Genomic DNA, 21268 nt, shown 5'->3' on the forward strand with positions numbered 1-21268 from the left:
GCTCTAGTTTTGTCAAGCCAACCACTATGCCTCACTGCAAGGTTCCGAGCCTGTCAAGTTATGGCTTAGGGGTGTTTTAATTTCCCCCGTCTGTCTTTGTAACTGTTTTGTAGACTGTATAGACTGTTACTGTACTGTTTAATAGGGATTAGGTCCCTGATCTGGATGATTATAAATGTTGTACATACTATTCTGCACTGCATATATGAAAGGTCTTTTTGATAATCAGATTGTCACAGCTCATTGGACATTATTTATTTACTGTATTGGCTTCCGCCAGGCCCCTGTACTCTGTTTTACTATATTACTGTTAAGCAGGCCTTCGGTAATCTCGGATTACTGGCCGGTTACGGTGCTAAACCCATAGGGGCGGGTTTGGGTCGTGACAGTGACGCCGACGTGTTAACCGAGGTGCCGCGTGTCCTGGTCATGACGCCGAGGTTATCTCGGCAAGGCCGAGGTAATCCCAGAGGATATCGGATCCGAGATAAGCGGATAAGGTACACAAGTCCTAGAATAATGAGGGAACTCAGCCTAGATAAGGATAACACTCTTAGGGAGTTTATCTTTATCTATTGGAGAGTCCAGGATAAGCACTGAGCAGAAGTCCATTGAAACTAGGCTTCTATGGGAACTAGGATTGAGGTAACTATAAAAGAAAGGCACCCCCGATGGGTCTAAGGTACGCGATTTATATTCTGAACAGTGAATTTAGCACTATTGATTATCTTTGAGAGATATGCTGACTTGATCGTCGGAGTGCCCCCGAATGGACGAACCACCGCCGGAATCTTCTCTTTTTGTTGCAAGTCAAACAAGTGTCATCTATTCTGCCAGTGCTCTCCAGCTGAATACTAAGTTGGCAGTATGATCGGAAAATCACTCACACAATATATTATTTGTAACTAGTATATCATGAACAATATAAAAAAAATTCATGAATATTAGTTTTAAAATAAATTATATAATGATAAAGTAATTTTTTATACAAAATTTCAGTAAAAATTCGATATAATAGTAATACTATGTGTCATTATTGACCTATGATATCACTAATTAATAGTAAAGCAACACATAAAGGATAAGCCTCACATGTCAAATATAACTAACAGTTAAATAAATTCCATATCTTCATTGAGATTAATTATATTTACATGTCAATAATGATAAACATGTATTAAAATTTTCATAAATAATAATATGACTTATCGTAATATCTTTCTTTTCAATAAAAAACAACTATTATTATACTCATAATTTTAAAAATATCATTGACATTTCATTCTAAATAATATTTTATAATTTTTTTATTTAAAATATTTTCTTTATGTTTGCAATAAAAAAAATTATTCCAAAACCCGGGGAGGGGCACGTGAACCTCTAGACTCTCTATGCCTCCACCACTGACTGTGCTTGGATCACATATTTGGATAATGATTTGAAAGGAAAAAAATAAAATAAAATAAGTGAAATGTGAATAAAATATAATTATATTTCATCATTCTTTTTTCCTTTTCCTTTCTAAATCCCAAATCCATGGGATGCCCAGGAAAATCTCAAGATTGCATGATAAAGCCACAGTAGATGCTAAAGACAAACATTCAGGGTGTGTTTGATTTGTGTTTGTAGAGTAATTTTTGAGATAAAAAGTATAAAAACTTGTTTGATTTGCCTTTTTTCAGAAATGATTTTGAAAAATTATTTTAGGGAGAGTTTTAAAAAAAGTGATTGATTTGATGTGTATGAGAGAGAAAGTGATTTTGAAAAGTAGGTAACCAAACAAAATTTTGAATTTTTTTTGAAAAAATTTGTTTGGTTTGATTACTCTTAAAAATTTGTTTGTAGAGAATTTTTTCCAAAAATCTTTCTGAAAAACCAACCAAACAAGCCCTCCTCAGTCTCTCTTTCCCAGTACCAAAATCAACTCACTTAAAAAAGTGAAGGAGGCTGTGGTTTATAAAACCAGAAGAAACATTAACACACTAATAACTCAGAGATGATGAATTTGAAATTCTAAACTTAAGCTTGATCACAGCAATGTAAGATATTGGAACACTTTGCATGGTCTAGGAGAATCACTGGATTAGTCCTCAATAAGCACAAGTCACTAAAAATGGCACAAGCAGAGGTAGATCATATGTAAAAAAAATATTACAAATACCATTTTCACAGAGAGCAAAGGCAGTTCTATTTAGATGTAGGCATGTCGAATCCACCATCAATTATGAAAACTTTCAAAACAGAAATTATAATTCAGCAAAGCTACAAAACACATTTATCACATATGAGAAAGAGACTGAGAACTTACACATAAAAATAATGAGGATTAACAAAGTGCACCATATGGACAATCTCGCCAAACACAAAACATAACAATAACTAATTTCCATACAATTTTACAGACACACAACAATAGAATCTGCAAAAACTATTAAAATCTTTGAGTTCAAGATCATCAAGACCAAATAAGCGCAATGAGAACAGAAACACCAATCAACAAAAGAAGCATCTTCAAGTAATTATCAGCCTGCTGTACTTGAGTCCCCGTCTGTGGAAACCCATGAGCATGTCCTCCATGAAATGCACCAGAATATCCATATGGAAACCCCGACGTCGAACCATACACAGTAGCATCCGGAAATCCATGAACCTGAATATTAAACAATGATGGAAACAAACCCCCAAAACCAGCAGACATTGCAAAATTACCAAACCTCGCAGATGCCATTGGCACAAATCCACCCGTAGCTCCCAACCCAAAATTGGAAAAGTCATTAGGGTTCGGGGGAGGAGCTGTCTCAGGTCTTTGCCCTGTTGGGCGATTAGGAATTTCAAAACCGGGAATTGGTTTTGATCGCGGATCAGTTGGTGTCTTCCCTCTCCCATAGAGAGGGACCAACCTGTCCTCTTGTACTAAAGCCTTACAGACCGGGCATTCGTGGGAATGAGAGTGAAGGCGGAGCCACCTGTAGAGACAGGGCCAACAATAGAGGTGACCGCAAAGAGTGACAATCGGGTCTTGAGCTAGCTCAAAGCATATATTGCATTCAAAATCACCCGCCTCGTTGCCCCCATTTACCGAGCAAGATGGCCTGCTTGTTGATTCCCCAATCTCACTTTCCATTTTTTTAAACCTCTTACACTTACAAATTCAAATCCCTGTGGGTTTCAATCATAAACAACAAGAATCAACACAACCAGCGGAGATCAACCTCATAACAACAAGAGTAATGCTACGGATCATCTAAGAATAGGCCCATCTAAGGATTGAATTTTTGAACCGATTTAACATAAGATTAACCGAAAAGGTATCAGAAACAAAGTACACAAGTTCGGAAACAAAGTTCCGATCCTAAAAACCCAAAACAAACAATTCTTTATATAAGCTTTTCTACATTAACATAGTGAATTAAATAAACTCCACATACCCAATAAGCAAAACCCTTAATTTTTTAGGTCCGAAACTTCCAATGAAATCACATACACATGGTTTCTAAGATCTGAACATAGGAATAGTTTTTACAAACGACAGACAAAAAAACAAAGAAACATCGGAGATTACTAGAACCAAAAAGATACCTTAATATTCAAATCTAGAAATCGAAGGGAATAATACAATGAATTGAGAGAGAGAGAGAGAGAGAGAGAGAGAGGGAATTGAACGATAAAATGAATGAGAAACAAGACTGACCTTTTGGGTTGATAATGGATAAAGACGAATAGGAATGAAAATGAGATCGGTTTGAAGACAATTCGGAGAATCTTAGGAGAGTTCTTGAGAGAGAGTCCTGGTATTTGCAATAACTGGACTTCTTCTTTTACCCAGAAAATTCCAGAGAGTGTTGCTGTTGTTGGGTTCGTAAACGCTTTGGCTTCGTAATTTTTTATATTCTTCTCTTCGTCCTCGTACAGCTCAACGTTGCACAGCGGTGTCCTTTAGTTGTATGAACCGTCTAGATTATTTAGACTCTGTTCATGACTCAAAAATGATTTTCGGTCAATTTTAACTATATAACAATGATTTTTAAGTATAAATATATGGAGTTCTTATTAAATAGATTTATTTTTTAATAGATTTTGTAAAAATTAATAACTTTTTTTATCAAATATTATTAAAAAAATTTATTAATTATTAATTTTCAGTGACAGTTTAAAAATTAATATAAAAAATGTCACTTTTTTAGCGACAATTTAGAAAAAATCATCACAAAAAAATGTCACTAATTTTTAGCTTTCAGCAACGATTTAAAAAATTCATCATAGAAAAACTTCAACAATTGTAAGTTTTAATGACAATTTATAAAAATCGTAACAAATAAGTCACTAATTGTCAATTTTTATACATATGCAAAAAAATCAATACAAAAAAATTATTTTGAACGATGATTTTATTAGGGTTAATTTGTAAATTTAAATTCAATTATTAAGACCTATTAATAGTTTACTATTGGTAGTTTATCTTAAATATGATTCATAATTAAGAATTTTTTTTATGATGTATATAATTAATATCATAAAAATTTATGATTTTTATTTATTTATTTATAATAGAGGATATTTTATAACAGTTGGACATTTTATAAGAAAGTTTTCAATCTTATTATTAGCTTATATCGTTTTAATGTAAATGATCAGTACAAATGCATTGTAATTTAATAATTTAATTTTTTTAATTTAATTTTTTTTTTGTTTACTTTTTTTAAAAATGAAAGGGGAGAGCAAATGATGTTCGGAATTTTGAAATTTTGATTTTAAGGGTTCATTCGGAAATTGATTATCTTGGTACTTTTAAATTTTTTATTTAAAAAACATATAAAAAAATAGAGGAAGTTATGTAATAATTTACGATAATTATTTTACTAAAATTTTTAGTTGCGAAACAAGGACTCTAAAAAAAAATTATTTAAAGCCAATTGCCAAAAAGGTCAATAGGATTGAGATAAATAAATTAATAAAATCATTTTCAAACTTATGGATGGAATTTTTCTAATAATAATATTATAATTATCATATTTATATATTATAAAATATTTATCGTCTTATCTGTTGTTACTTTATTAATAATAAATAAAGAAAATTGGTGAAATTTTCATTTTAAAGAGAGTATAAGGTATTAGATTCAAGGTAAAAAGTTTATTTGGTGATAAGGATACGTCGAAAAATTGACCGATGTTAAAAAATTGTTGAAAAATTAGTTGAAAAAGTCGCTGACAGTGGTAGTCGACAGCATCAAGTGGTGGTGGTGAGATAAATAAATGTGTGATATTCAACCGATAAAATACCAAATGAGTGACATGTGTCATATTTCAACAGATAGGTTGTTTAATAAATTTCAACAAATAAAAAAAATAAGTTTGATAAATTTTAACAGATAAACAAATTATGTGATTTTAAGAGATGATGTGATTTCAAGAAATAGATAAATAATTATCCTTTTAAACAAATCATATCATTTTGGCTTAAAAATATTAGAGCTAGGTCTAATATCGCAAAAGATTTAAAAATGCACTTATACTTGAGTGCCCTAACAAATATGAAATTTGAGACTTTTTAAATCAATATAGAAATATGGTATACTATTCTACCAAATTTATTGATAACTACGGATTACACCTTAAAAAATAAATTTTCATTTTATTTTTTCAGCAGCAACTTTCTCATTATCTTGTGGCGAAAGTCAACGTTGGCCCTATTAACAAAAATAAAATAAAAAAGTCAATGTTGACAGGCCTAAACAAGTACAAGATAAGGTTTAGTTTGGGCTCATCTGCTGATTCAGCTCAGGATAACCCAATGACTTTGACGCTGCATTTCCTTCTCGATCACTAGGCAGTAGGTGGTTGGTATGTATTAAAAAAAAAAATATATATATATATATTTCTTTGATTCATATTAATTAATATTTATTAACATCTTTTTTTTATTTTTTCATTTATTTTTTCTTATTTTTTTACATTTTTTTTATATAAAAAATCAAAAAGTATATTTATTTAGAACATTCTAAACCACCCCTAGACAAAATTTTAATAGTTGGATTTAATTTTTATTAAATTTTATTAAAATTATTTTTAAAAATAATTTTTTATGATGTTTTTTATATATTTCTAAAAATTAACAATTAGTGATTTTTTTATCACAATTTTTATAAATTGTCACTAAAATTATAGTTAGTGATTTTTTTTTGTGATGAATTTTTTAAATTGTTGCTAAAAATTAAAAATTATTAACATCTTTTTTGTGACGAATTTTTTTAAATTACAGCTAAAATTTATAATTAGCGATATTTTTTATGACAAAAATTTTAAATTGTCTCTGAAAATTAACAATTAGTGACATTTTTAAATATTATTTGATGAAAAATGTCATTCATTATTATAAGACCTATTAGATAATAAATCCACCTATTAAAACCTACACGTAAGTCTTTTTTTCTTTCAAAAAAAAAAAAAAAGGCAAAAAATAAAATGAAATGGGCTTGTGATGCACTTGTATTTGATATTGTTGTGATTACAATATATATATATATATATATATAAGACAATAATCTCATCCCAATCTCATCCTGTTTGGTTATGCGAATAATTAAAAAAAAAAAAAATTTAAATAAAACTGTAAATGAGTTAATGCAAGATCTATGCTAGCATTGAACATGATGATCTCTCAATTATTGAGTCATTAAACATATATATTTTTTTTCAATTTTCAAAACAAATGACCAAACTTGAATTTTTTAAGAAAACATATTTTATAATTTTTTAGTTGTTTTATTTGTACAACCAAATGCATGAATCATTAAGGAAAATGACTGGCAGCTCGAAAGTGAAGGCTCGAAATGGCCCAAAAGTGTGGGCTCACGCGCCCATAATACCTCTCTCTCTATCTCTATGTTTCTCTGCATTCTCTGTCTTCTCATCCCTCCTCGTTGTCGATCTTCAAGAGCTTCACAAACTGAAAGAAGACTTGTTAGCCTCCTTCTCTGATCTCTCTCTCTCTCTCTCTTCGATTTTCAAAGGTTCCCTGTTTTGGTCAAGTTCTAGTGGCTTCAACTCAAACATTAATCAAACCTCACAAACAAACAGTGATGTGAAAGCTGTGTTTTTGCACAAAAATGTTTACCCAGTATTGCCCCTGAATGCCTTACTTTGCTCCTTCTTTCATCATCCACTGTAAGTTTTTTTCAATTCTCAAAAAAATAAAATAAATAAATAAATAAAAACTTTGAAAGTGTTTATGTTTCAATTTCAATTCTGCAAATCAAAGGGCATTTTCTCTTTTATTTAAAACAGCATATCTCTTCCCCTTTAACCTATCATTATATATTTGGGTTTAGCTATATAAGTGATACCATGAATCTCTTGCTAGCTTAATCTCAAGTTTTAATTTTATTTTGATAAAAAAATTAAAATTAAAATTAATTTGTGGGTATGTTGGATACAAATACATCTTTTGCATATGATTATAGTTTAACAAGTCAAAGCTAGATATATGTAATCTCAGTTGAGTAAATGATTTTCTTTATACATCTGCTAGTGAATTGGGGTCCGATTCATTGACACCACAGAAGAGAAGACCAAACCCACTCCAACGACCCTTACAATTGCGACCCTCACAAACGATGATGGCGTGAGAGAGAAGACCATTCATCGAAAAACGGAGAGAGAGAATACCACACCCACCGGCTGATGACCCCTTCTCTCTTCTTCTTCTTCTACCTCTTCTCCTTCTCCTTCTCCCATATGGCCAGATCGCGGCCTCCCATTCGGCCGGCAAACCCATCTCCGGCGTCCTCTCTTCCTCCTCCTCCTCTTCCTCCTCCTCTATTCCTCTTTCTCCTCTCTTTTGCCATCACCTTGCCTCTCTGTTTGTTAGGGTTTTCTCTCTCAAAAAAAGAGGGGAAGGAAAAAGCAAAAAAAAAAAAAACGACGTCATTTGGCATATTTGAGCCATTCGGGCTAATGAATGTTCGAGCTACCCAGCAGGACTCAATCATTAATGTCCTAAAATGCTTGGGAAATGTTTTGTAGCTCGACACATTTGGCTCGAAATGGCTCGAAAGAGTGGACTCACGCGTGGTCTCTATCTCTTTGATCTCAGACCCCCTCTACTTCTCTATCTCTCTACTTTTCGATCTGTCTACACCCAAAGTATGAGCTCCTTCTCTTTCCTCTCCACCTGAAACCCTATCGCCGCTACCCTCCCTCATCTGACTGCCCCTCCAACGCAAACATCCGACTCCATACTCTGCTCATTCTCCTTCGACTTGGTGGTCAGCGAGATACTCCTCTCATTCTCCTCTCGTTCGACTACGCTCATCCGACTCCTCTCACTGCCAGAAACTTGTCATACGTACCAATTGAAAACGAATCGCAGGTACATCCCGACATCGCTAAACTAGGGTTTCAAGATTCAAGAAATTGGGATTTCGTGTTTGGTTTCTCAATTGGGGTTTCGTGATTGGTTTCTTAATTGGTTTGATTTCTAGTCTTTGGGTTGTAGAGTTAGTTCTTGTGGGATGTTCAAATTAATTGTGAAAGATTTCTTGTAGGGATGTTCATTTCCAGAATTTTTTTTTTATTTTTTTTATGTTGAAATTTTCCAAAATTTTCCCCAATGTTTTTTGCTGCTACATATTGGTTTATTAGTGAAGTTTTTCCCCAAGAATGTGTGCTACTAACATTTTGTTTTGCCATTGAATTTGTTGCCTCTAATGTTCTGCTGCTACATGTTGGTTTGCTTCTGAATGTTTGGTGAAGAATTTATGGTGGTAAATATTGTTTGCTGCTGAAATTTTGTTTGGGAATCCTTTGACTGTATGAAATTTTGTTTGGCAATCCATGTCAATTTAACAGCTTTACATTTCTTCAACTCATTAAAGCCATGTCAATTTTGTATGAGATTTTGTTTGGCAATCCATGTCAATCCATGTCAATTTTGTTTGGCAATCCATGTCAATCCTTTGACTGTAAGAACTGTTGGAAATTCCTCAATTTTGAAACAAATAAATTATTGGAAATTCTATGATATACACCCTCTTTTAGGGTGTGTACAATTACAACGTTGGTAGTTTTTGGCTTTCACCTATTATATTTTGTTATGACTTAATTATACACATTGTAGTGAAAGTACTCATTGTGATGTTGTTATGATATTATTTTAATTATAATCTAAAAGATTTTTTATTATACGTTATGTAGTACTTAGTTATGACACATTTTTTTTAGTTATGACTAAAAAAAGATTCAATTATGACATTTATAATAATCAATCTCACAAATTTCATAACTTATCTATGATACCCACCATTTTCGCATCCACAAATTATAAGCAAACTAAAAGAACAAACAAAAGAAAGTATGTACTTTATATTTGATCACACGATCACACAATCCTTATTCAGTGCATGTAACATATAGTCCTTGGTACGGTGCATGTTGTGCATGCATCTAGATTTATGAAACATATGTTCCATCATCAATCAAATTTTGGGTCATATATATATACATACATAAATAGAGGAAAATAGAGAAAGAATAAATTATATTACAAAACCATAAAACTTGAACTCAACTATTATATTAGTTCATTTATTAGTTTCTTTATTTTTACATAAAAATATGATTAATACTATACCAACTAATAAAGTTTCATACTTGTTTTTTTACTAATTGATGTGACATTTAACATATTATTAAAATAAGTTATATTTTAAATTTTTTTTCTTGTCAACATTCCCCTTTCTTGTTGTGGCAGAGTTACATGCTGTGGATTCTTGTCAAGATCCCCCTGGCACCTAATCAACTTAGCCCTCAAAACATCCAATCTTCTAGACAGATCACTAAACACCTTGGTATTGAGGATCTTAAGTTCTACCTTCAACTTCTTAAGTTTGTGGCACACTTGAAACATAGGAGTTCCTTGAGTGCCTTGGTTCCACACCACCTCCACCAAAGGAATAAATGTATAACGCGTTGCCCAACAGTCTAAAAATTTGAAAGGCTTCTTTGATCTTCCCTCTTCTAACTTCATATGCAAGATAGCTGAAGAGTGTGATCTGACACCTCTTGTGCAGCAAATTTAGCAGCCACATAACAGAATTTAGTGAGCCACTCCTCATTGACAAGCAACCTATCTATTTTTGTGGAGATATACTCACCCCTCTCTTGCTTATTTGACCAAGTGAACTAATGGCCAAAGTACCCAACATCTTCCAAATCTGATTTAAGCAAATATTCATTAAACTCTTCTATTTTAGGCGACCAAGAATGACAAGGCTTTCGGAGATGGACAATAACATTCAGGAGCAGGGTAGAAGGCTTCAAAGGATGAAAAAGAATTTCAAGGCGATGATTTATGTGATTGTATTATGTATCATTTTGTACTTTGTAATGTAAATGATTTAAAAATTTAGTTTTTGGGGAATTTGATGAATGTAATTATGGATGTAGTAGACATGATGTAATTATGGATGTAGTAGACATGATGGATGAAAAATATATGTTACCTCTTCAATTTTGTTATGAATTGAATGTCGTATTGTGATGGATTATTATTGATTGTGATAGACTAATAGTAGTAGATAGTTATTGATGATGGATTGTTTGTTGGATTGGTGTTGGACTAATGGATTGTGTTGTGACTATTAGAAAGCACAAACAGCAGGTGCACAAACAGCAGGTGCTGGACTAATGGATTTTTGGTATATCATGATTGTTTCAATATGTCAGTACACTTGGTGTCCCTCAATTTTTTGGGTTTTCCCTGCTTAATTGGGTTTTCCCTGACTTCAAGCACCTATACTTGGTGTCCCTCAATTTTTTTGTGAGTGAAATCCCACAAACTCAATTCTTAGCAGTACCAAATTCATGAATATAATGCAAGCAAACTTTTAAAAAAAAATGTAGCTTGAAGATTGTCTTTCATGTTGGTTCATGTGGTTTTGACACGGTGAAAAATGCAGATTCTGATACATCCAGTGACAGTTAAGTGTAACTCATGTACATTCAAAAACCAGGTCAACCCAATTATGAAAATTGGGCATCTTCACCTGCTGATAAAAATATAAAAATTGTTTACGGTATTAGAATTGGCCACAAGAGCACTGAAGTTGCAAATAGAAACAATGCATATACCAGTCACCAAAAGCAAAAGTAGATAGTGTATCTATTCTCATAAAAACAACTAGGTCCGCTGATCCCAAGCACACAAAAAGCTGAGTGATTAATCTGAAAGTAAGAGGGCTGGGCTCTCAAATCCATCATGAATCAAAACAGGGACACAAGAATAAATAAAAACCAAACCATCCATTCAAGTCATCCATTCAAATGGGACCATATGACATGAAATTACATATCATCCAGAACTTGTTTACAACACAGAACCTGTTTACAAAGACATTGAACCTGTTTATCAAAGGAGACAAAAATAGTAGAACATAGACATTGAATAGGTTTCTATTTGTTCAACAGGTTGAATAGTGTATTACATTGAACAGACATTGAACAGTGTATTACATTAAAAATAAAATGGGGCATGTGGATCCAATAGTGATGGTACTGTAGAACTTTGACTGCTTAGATTGTTGACCATTCCTGATGTGCTTCCAATATTGTCTGGCGTTCCCATTGTGCAAACCCGTGCCTATAAAAACAAAGTACATATTACAAAATGATTTAAAAAAATATTGACCAATACATTCATCATTACAAATGTGTACTCATATATTGAACATGTACCGGTACAGACATGTTGTCTTCTGTGCCCACCATAGAAGGAAAATAGTAAGCTTCATCGTGCGGCACCTTATGATTATATAGTAAGACAATATTATTAATAATTTGAAGCATTAACATAAAACCCAACAAGAAGCAAAGTACAATATTTTAAGTCCATTCAACACATACCGGAACATACATACTATCTTGTGTGCCAACCATAGAAGGAAAATAGTAAGCTTGATCTTCCGGCACCTATCATGAAATAGTAACACAATTTCATTACTAATTGTAACCATTCAACTATGAATCCATAAAAAGGTTACGAAACAACCTATGCCAAGTAGTTACCTGTGCGGGAGTAGTCTTCTTGTTCTTTCTCTTCAACCGATTAACTATTTGATCAACCTTGCTAACCTTCCGCCTTGTACATGGACGCCCTCTTCGGCGAGCAACCAAAGGACTGAGTACCTTGCGAGTGTTGCTTTCTTTTGTAGTATTCAGACGTGGCGGACTTTTCGACGAAGTATGCGAAGGTGGTACAATACTAGTAGAAGGTGGTAGAGTACTAGTACATGGCACATTACTCGCAGTACCCGATTCAATAGTTTTCACTCGATCCTTGATTTCCCTCAACCCAAGTTGAATCACTTTGTGTTTAGCATCGTCATTGGTAGTAAGTTCTAGGATCTCATCTAACGTCTTGTGATATGAATCATGCAACTTTGGATTTATAGCAACCCCGAAGTTAGTATATGTGGTTGGAATGCATGTATACCCTCGTTCCAAATCTTTTCTCCATCTCGAGGCAATGTATTTATGTGGCACCTCATATATGGACCTCTCAATGAGCACACTAAGTGAATAGGCACACATAATGCCTCTAAACTCAAACAACCGACACATACATTGGAGCTCACATTCTGTTGAATTACAGTACACGATAAATTCTACTTTCTTCATACCCTCACCCAAAAGAATAGCCTCTCCCACATGATACGTACAAATTGATCCCTCCTCTTTTGCAGGATTCGGACGACGGTACACTAAACGCTTCATTTCTGCTTGAACTTCTTTAAATTTCGCATTTGTGTACGCTGCACGAAATTGCTTCTCAAAATGATACACCGTTAGGCAATCACACAATTGGTTACGAGATTTGAAATATGCTTTTGTCTCCTTTTCCATCTTACTTCTCAAGGCATTGTCATATTGCTCAATAAATTGCTTTAAGGTAGTCTTCGAGTTCACATATCCATCAAAAAATGCATTCATGCTCTCACTTCTACCAGTAGTTGACATGCCAGCCCAAAATATGTCTTTAACATAAGCAGGAATCCACCTATGTCGCTCACGGTATAATACCCCTAACCACTCGTTATCATTCAAATTGAATTTTGTAACCATTGTAAGCCAATTTCCCTCAAATTCATCTTTCGTCAATGAATCATAAACAGCATTTTGCAAATCAACCTTTATGCCTTCATATTGTGAATATCCTCTAAGTTTCTCCGGAATTTTCTTCATCACATGCCATGAGCACCAACGATGTCGAGCCTGTGGGAAAACTATTTCTATGGCATTTTGCATAGCTCTACACTGGTCAGTTATTATTGCTTTTGGAGGAGCATCTAACATGCAACTTAACCATTCTTTAAATAGCCACATAAATATCTCAGTGTTCTCATTAGATAACAACCCACATCCAAACAAGATTGATTGTCCATGGTGATTAACTCCTACAAACGGAGCAAATGGCATATCATACTTGTTTGTCAAATAGGTTGTGTCAAATGAGACAACATCCCCAAATGCTTTATAAGCCGCCCTACTCCTTGTAGCTGCCCAAAACAAGTTTTGTATGCGACCATCTTCATCAAGGTCAATTGCCGAATAAAAGTTCGAATTTTGTTGTTGCATTTTATGGAAATAAAGTGTAACTGATTTAGCGTCTCCTAGCCCAAGTCTCAATCTTCTAGCATTCTCAATATAATTCCTTGCATCTCGTTCATCAAATGTTAATGCCTCATATCCCCCTGCTTCAACAACTATGGAATGAAAATTCCTCGCCACCCCAATCCCTGCTGCATCGTTCACTTCTAGTCTTCTCTTGACTGGAGTACGAATCCTCTTATTCATTGCAAAATACCGTGAGTCTGTATGAACTAAATCATGAGTGTGCTCAAGCACAACTGTGGTTAACTTATATCTGCCATCGTTTTGTAGACTAGCTCTGACCCTTGCTTTGCAATCAATTTTGGATGACAAAGATGGTTCCAAGGGATTGATTTCTAATCTTTTTGTTCTTAACCTTGCCCGAGTACATTCAATTCCAAAGTACTTCACTTCCCCATCACTTGTTAGATTTTGTGATCTAAAAGCTATAGCAAATCCACAGTGTTTCGCATATTGTGCATAAAATGCGTACACTTCTTGTTTTGAGCTAAAATACATCCCCTTCTTGGGTTTTTTAACTTCGCCAATTTCGTTAATATCAAGATTGTTATCTTGTTCTTCAAATTCCTCACTCCCATTCAATGAATTATTGTTTGAATCAATATCCATTGTAGCTTCAAAGTTAAATACAATAGACAAATTAGTAAAAGAACAAACTGAATAAATATTTCAAAATTGGCAAGGGTAACATCAAAAAATGGCACATAATTTAGAAGCGATCAACAAAATAGGTCATGTGGCTAGTAGGATCAGATAACAACTGTTAAGCATATGAACACAACTATATAATAAAATAAAAGCACATACTCCAAATACTTAAAGATGCATGCAAGAGCATGATCAAAGGTCACATTATAAGGCACAAAAATTATACTGTTAAGGTATATGTGGATGATTAACTTGAATAAATAAATCTGAATCTCAGACAATGCACGTGAAAGAATAAATAAATCTAATTTTTTTTTTTTAAATAATAGTAGATAGTGTGAAGGTATCACATTCTAAGGCACAATTTTTTTTTTTAATAATCTCAGACAATATGTTCTTTAGAAAGATTCAGGGTACATAAAGATTTTTTAATAATCTGGCAAATTAATCAGACAGTGTGAGTTTATTTATTTATTTATTTATTTTTTAGACAATGAATCTGAAAAAAAAATCCTCAACTAATACAGCAATGGAAGACATGGCAGTAAATCCAATCTGCTAATTTGTTTTTGGGTACCTCTTATTTTCACAATAATGTTATTTTCATTGTGAATCGCATCTGTTATTGAATGAAAATTTTCGAGTAGATTGGATTTATGATAGACTAATGGATGTGATTCACAGAGTAACCAATGGAAGAGCAACCACAGAGTTTTGAGCTTTGAATCATTTTCCTAATTTTATGATAGACCAATGGAAGGGCAACCATGGCAGCCACAATCATCTTAGGTAGCTGTCATGGCATCCACAATGACAGAGCAATGTTTGAAGAGGAAATACCTTATCCACAACTCAAGCAAACTTCCTCCTCTTCCACCCCGATGAAACAGCAGCAGCGGCGGCACAAGCTAGGTCGTAGACGTTGCTCCTGTATCTCTTCTTTACTCTGTTCTTTGCTTCTCTTTTTTTTTGGTTTTGTTTTTGAAATGAAATGAAAGGGGTGTATGTACCCAGTGGCGACAGCAGCGCAACAGGTGAGTAAAACGCAATTTCGAGCCCTTTCGAGCCAAGCACTTTCGAGCTACGTAGCACTTTCGAAAATGCTTTTGTTAACCAATAGAGTAGTGCTACATGCACTAATTAGTATACTAATTAGTGTATCAGTACTAGTTATGACATTATTATTGACCTCACTCATTATACAAATTATAAATATTAAAAATATCTTAAATTATACTATATCATCAATTGATACACTAATTAATATATTAATTGGTACATATAATATTATTCTAACCAATATCCTTAGTTGTTGATTGAATAACAAAATACTGCATAGGGGTGGGCACGGGTCAGTTGCGGCCACGGAATCTCCAATCCGCCATATGTTTGCCAGATTGGCGGATTGGAGAAAATCAATCCGCATCCGTCCCCAATCCGGTGGATGTGGATTGAGCGGATTGACGGTTTGGCGGTTTAAAATTTTATAAATTTTCAACATAATTCAACTTGTGCACTTCCTCAAAAAAAAAAAAAAAAAAAAAAAAAAGAAGAAAGTATTATAGTTAATGACTTAAAAAAATATTACAATCACTGCATGCTTCATCCAAAGCAAGAAAGTTTGAAACTTTAGAATATCACAATCATTACATGCCTCATCCACATACTACAATCACAGCATGCCTCATTTACATAAAGTATTACAATACGTGGTTCTTAAAATATAAAAACAATTCAAACTACCAAAACCATGAACAGAGTCGTAGCAGAGATTGTATGTCTCTGTATTGTTACATCTATATTTGTTTTTGAAAACAAAACCAACCAGTATATATCATATTTTCTATTTATTATTTTTAGAGATAGATTTAAAAATAAAAAAATATAGTTAAATAATACGTTTATTTTTTTCAATTCAAAAAAGATATTCAAGTTGAAAACTTTTTTCAACAGAATATTTAAACTATTTTTTAATTGAAAACATAAACAAAATATTTAAACAAACTGAAAACACAAAGTCTTATAAATTACTAAGGGTGTTCGCGGTTTGGCGGTTCGGTTGCAGCCAAAGGAATCTCAAATCCGCCATCCGTTCGCCAGATTGGCGGATTTGAGAAAATCAATCCGCAACCGTCCGCTCGTCATCACGCATCCATCCAAAATGTGGCGGATCGGTATATCCGCTGCTCACCCCTAATACTGCATGATTAAAAGAATGTAAATTATATTTTAAACATGTCAACGAATGGTCATTAAGAATATCAATTAAAATGGATAAAAATGTAACCGACTTTCAGTTGGAGGAATGAGCCATGTGTGAATACATTTTTGCATAAAAAATTTATTAGTGAAAATATCAAAAAAATTATATTTTATTAATAAATAATGTAAAGAAAATAAGATACAAATAGATCAGACTGAGGCACGGATATCTCGTTTTCTTTAAGGAGATCAAACCCACTGTGGTGGGAAGAACTCAAATACCAATGCAGCAGTCACAAAATTATGACTTGTCCCCTCTAGGATACAACAACCTGACCACTTGTCGTATGGTTCAGGCCAACTCCACACAAAATAATGAATCCAAAACTCCACCAAGAAGAAATACCCTTCTTTTGCTTGTAATCTCTCAAGTATAAAAAATAGTTTGTGTAGAAAAGAGTTGATGAGAGGAACTATTTATAAACCACTAGGACTTTACAATTTACACTAAAAAATAATAATGACCATTAAACTAGAGAAAAGAGAGAGTGTCCAAATATTAACTCACCACCAAGTTCATGAACTCCAATTAATCTTCATTCATGAACAAGACAAAAGGTCATCAAAATAATGAATCTCTATTCACCAAACAAAATGAGATTTATGAACAAGACCAAAGAAGATCCATGAACAAAATATATAAATAAAAGATATTAAAATGATCCAACAATCCCCCACTCATTTTAATATGAACAAGGACAAGAGAGATTACCAAACAAAGATAGACTAGTATGCATCATGAAGGTGTACTCTGTATTGAACCTTCATTAGTGAAACAACAACTTCTACTCTAGAGTCAATAGTGATCTTAGACTTGAACTATGACTACTTAGGGGAAATAAAGTATTACTCCTCACATATAATAATCCAAGTATTGACATGAGCTTTTAATAGCCAGCACATTACGGCCTTGTGCTAATCGCAGTTTTCATTAGCATATTTGAGAATAAGCCTTGTTCTCATAAAAAGCGGCCCCACTTTCATGCTCACATAGGTGAAATCTGTCAAGAATGTTCTTGTAATTTACACACCCCACTCAACAAAAGCTACAAAATTTCATTAAGAGTATAAAAACTCAACCCTCCAATATTACAAGACAAATGTACTTCCATCATAGGAATGGACAACAAAATATTAAGGAGTGCATTTTTTACAACCACCATATGATTCATTCTTCTCATTGAACCCAGTAATAGGATCTTTGGTCCCTAGGTTGGATATCCTCATACATGGTTTGTGATTTTATAGGCTTTAAACCCATTCCCCTCGATGTATTCTAAACCCTATCTCTTGCCAAGATCTTGGTTAACGGATCCACAAGATCTTCACAAGATTTTACATAACTCACAATTATGATGTCATTCCTCAAATAGGATCTCATATTACTCTGTTTCCTTCGAATAGGTCTAGATTTACCATTATAAAAATGATTGTTCACTTTACCAATAGCTGTAGTGCTATCACAACGAATTAACACAGGAGGAATTGGTTTTTCTCGAAAAAGAATTTCATGTAACAAATCTCTCAATCAATTCGCTTCCTCACATGCTGAAACTAACACTATAAGCTCAGGTTCCATTACAGAATTAGCAATTATAGTCTTTTTTTTAGACTTCCAACATATAGCACCACCACCCAAGGTAAAAATAAAACTCAAGGTAGAGAAAGAATCACCTGACAAAGTGTTCCAATCGGCATCATTATATCCCTCCTTCAAGTACCACAGGATACTTGTTATAAAACAAACCATAATCTTTGGTACCAGATAAATATCTCATAATTCTTCTCATGGCAAGCCAATGATCTAGACTTGGCTTAATAGTAAATCTGCTAAGTACTCTAATAGCATATGCAATGTCAGGTCTAGTACAGTCAGTAGCATATCTCAAATTACCAATCATGCTAGTATATTCCTTTTGATTAATCATTTCTTTTTCATTTGTTACAATAAATAAATGTATACTTGTATCAAAAGGAGTAGCAACATATTTACGGTCTAGAAAGTTATATTTCTTGAAAATTTTCTCAACATAATGCGATTGATCAAGAAAAATACCATCATTAGTCTTGGTAATTTTAATTCTCAAAATAAAATTGGCTTCACCAAGATCTTTCATATCAAAGTGGCTATTAAGCATATTTTTAGTCTCAATTATAATATGTAAATTAGAGCTAAATATAAGTAGATCATCCATATATAGGCTAATAATCACATATGCATTCTCACAAGTTTTATAATATATGCATTTATTACGTTCATTAGCCTTGTGATAACTCTGTTCTGCATTATGCTAATTGGTCCTTATTATGAATATGATTATGTATTTGATATGATTTTGTGTGCCATTTATGTGAAAATATGTGGTTTTGAATTTCTATCTGTTCACCGTAGGAATATCTGTTTGATTATTTGCTTTGGAATTTAAATTGAAGGCCCTATCAGCCACAGAAATCAAAATTGACTGCGCCATTGTGATTAGCGTAATTTTTAGAGCCTATAGTGAAATTTAATTGAAAATTGATTCGGATCAAATTAAATAGATTAAATTAATGAAATTGTGCCCAATTATTTAATATAAAAGAATGTATTTGAGAGGGAGCTTTTAAAGGGCCTTATTATATTTAACGGCAGTGATAGAGGGCCCGAAAGGGGGTGGCCCGAATGCCCCGAAATTTTTTTTTTTTTTTTTTTTTTTTTCAGCAGACGAAGAAGAGAAGGAGGGGAGGGGAGGGGGAGGAGGAGGAGGAGGGGGAGGAAGGACTGGAGGGGGCCTAAAAAATGGAGGAAGAAGACGGAGGAAGAAGAGGTGGCGATCGGCGACGAGCAGAGGCGGAGGCGGCGAGCAGAGGCGGCGAAGGCGACGAGCAGAGGCGGCGATCGGATCGGCGACGCGATCGGCGACCGGCGACGTCGACGATCAGAGCAGAGCAGCGAGGCGGCGAAGGCGGAGGCGCGGCGACGACGACGGCCTCTCCCTCTCCCTCTCTTTCTCTTTCTCTCCTTCTCTTTCTCTTTCTCTCAGACTGAGGAAGAAGAAGAAAAAAAAAAAAAAAAAAAAAAAATCAAAACCCAAAACGACGTCGTTTTGGGTTTTGAGCCAAATTCGAGCCACTAATTTCGGGCCCTCAAGCATTATTCTTCCTCATCTTTTAAATCACTTTGGCTGAGATCAACTCTCTAGAGAAAGAGAGAACCGACTTTGAGAGAGAGAGGAGGCATCTTTGTGCATTTTGGCTCAAGATTTGTGAATTAGGAAGGCTAGGTACAAGATTTGACCACAATTATGAGAATTAAGGCTCCTAGGTAAGTAATCAACCCTTGACTCATGGATTTTAGTATGTAATTTGTGAATTCAAAGTTGAATGAAGATAAAGAACATGTATTGAGTTGGTTTTGATGAGTTTAAAGTCATGGAATGCATACATGTGTATAATTGCCATGAATTTGTATAGTTGAGCATGAGAAGTATGATCCATGTAGAATTTTGGTTAAAGTTCATGTTTGTGATCACCATTTGCACCATGTAAGTTGAAATGGGAGTTATATTCCACATGCATGTACAATTCATGAGAATATGAGTTTGAAATACATGGAATTGTTATGATGGGAACACGTTTGGTGTAATTTGGAACATGCATGTGATTAATTCATGAAATTGAGCTTCATGTAATGAATTTGGTATTGGATCATGTTAGTAAGTGTATATGTGAAGTTTGAGTCATAATATGCAAGATATATTGGTTTGGATGCAAGTTTGGAGCTCAAAAACAATTCTGGATTTTCCAGAATTTGGCATGTCCGCTTGAGCGGGGAAGGCGCCACTCGAGCGGGAAATGCGAGCTCCCGGAAGTTTTACAGACATGATGTCCGCTCGAACGGGGAGCTATGTAGAATGACCTTCAGCTCGAGCGTCCGAGTCAACGCTCGAGCGTAAATACGAGGCAACCAGTACTTTTGCAGACCTAATGGGTCTGCTCGAGCGGGGAAGTCCACACTCGAGCGGGGGACCCCTGTTTCTAAAATTTTGTAAATGCATTATGTGCTTCGTTTTCCATTCTCTTTCACTTCTAAGCAATCTTAGGCATGCACTAAGCATTGTAAATGAGTTAGAAGAATAAGAAAGAAGCCCAAAGAAGAATATGTGAATTAAGAACGAATTGAATTATTTGTGACCCATTGTATTCATGGAATGTGTAGGGTCGAGCTCCAGGGCAAATCATCCAGCCGATCACTGTGAGTAATATCTTCATAAAGATATCTAAAGTGTGTTATTTGTCCAATTGCTTACTCCTATATAAGTCTTATAAGTTCGTTAATTTGAATGGTGGACAAATGTTTGCTATGCCAAATGAATGGGCCAGAGGCCAGTCTGACATAAACGAAAGAATGAATGGGCCAAAGGCCAATTTGACATGAATGAAAGAATGAATGGGCCAAAGACCAGTTTGACATGAATGACAGAATGAATAAGCTAAAGGCCAGTTTGACATGAATGAAAGAATGGATGGGCCAAAGCACGTACGACCTGAATGAATGGGCCAAAGGTCGTATGACATGAATGAATGGGCCAGAGGCCTTATGACATGAATAGATGGGCCAGAGGTCGTATGACACAAATGATTGGGCCAAAGGCTGTCGGACAAGAACGAATTGGGCCTAAAGTCGTTTGATGTGTTTGGAATCGCAATCA

The 21268-nt window shown here is 34.2% G+C and overlaps 2 protein-coding genes and 1 long non-coding RNA gene across 3 annotated transcripts; 1 reads left to right on the forward strand and 2 right to left on the reverse strand.

Annotated features, from left to right (window-relative positions):
• Positions 1–2222: 2222 nt before the first annotated feature.
• Positions 2223–3831, reverse strand: LOC114280446 (uncharacterized). The gene is made up of 2 exons (XM_028222813.2): positions 3692–3831; positions 2223–3159 (listed from the first exon to the last, which is right to left on the reverse strand). The coding sequence occupies exon 2, from the start codon at positions 3122–3124 to the stop codon at positions 2456–2458; it is 669 nt and encodes a 222-aa protein (XP_028078614.1). The 5' UTR covers positions 3125–3159; positions 3692–3831; the 3' UTR covers positions 2223–2455.
• Positions 3832–6867: 3036 nt separating this feature from the next.
• LOC114280447 (uncharacterized) lies at positions 6868–10517 on the forward strand. Its single transcript, XR_003635574.2, has 2 exons — positions 6868–7166; positions 9751–10517. It is a non-coding gene; the product is annotated as an uncharacterized LOC114280447 (long non-coding RNA).
• A 988-nt stretch (positions 10518–11505) lies between these two features.
• On the reverse strand, positions 11506–14276 carry LOC145822626 (protein FAR1-RELATED SEQUENCE 5-like). The gene is made up of 4 exons (XM_082920116.1): positions 12063–14276; positions 11901–11966; positions 11733–11798; positions 11506–11637 (listed from the first exon to the last, which is right to left on the reverse strand). The coding sequence occupies exons 1-4, from the start codon at positions 14274–14276 to the stop codon at positions 11512–11514; spliced, it is 2472 nt and encodes an 823-aa protein (XP_082776242.1). The 3' UTR covers positions 11506–11511.
• Positions 14277–21268: the final 6992 nt, after the last annotated feature.

Source organism: Camellia sinensis, chromosome 1, assembly GCF_055761805.1.
Source record: "Camellia sinensis isolate YWXY chromosome 1, ASM5576180v1, whole genome shotgun sequence".
Lineage (NCBI taxonomy): Eukaryota > Viridiplantae > Streptophyta > Magnoliopsida > Ericales > Theaceae > Camellia > Camellia sinensis.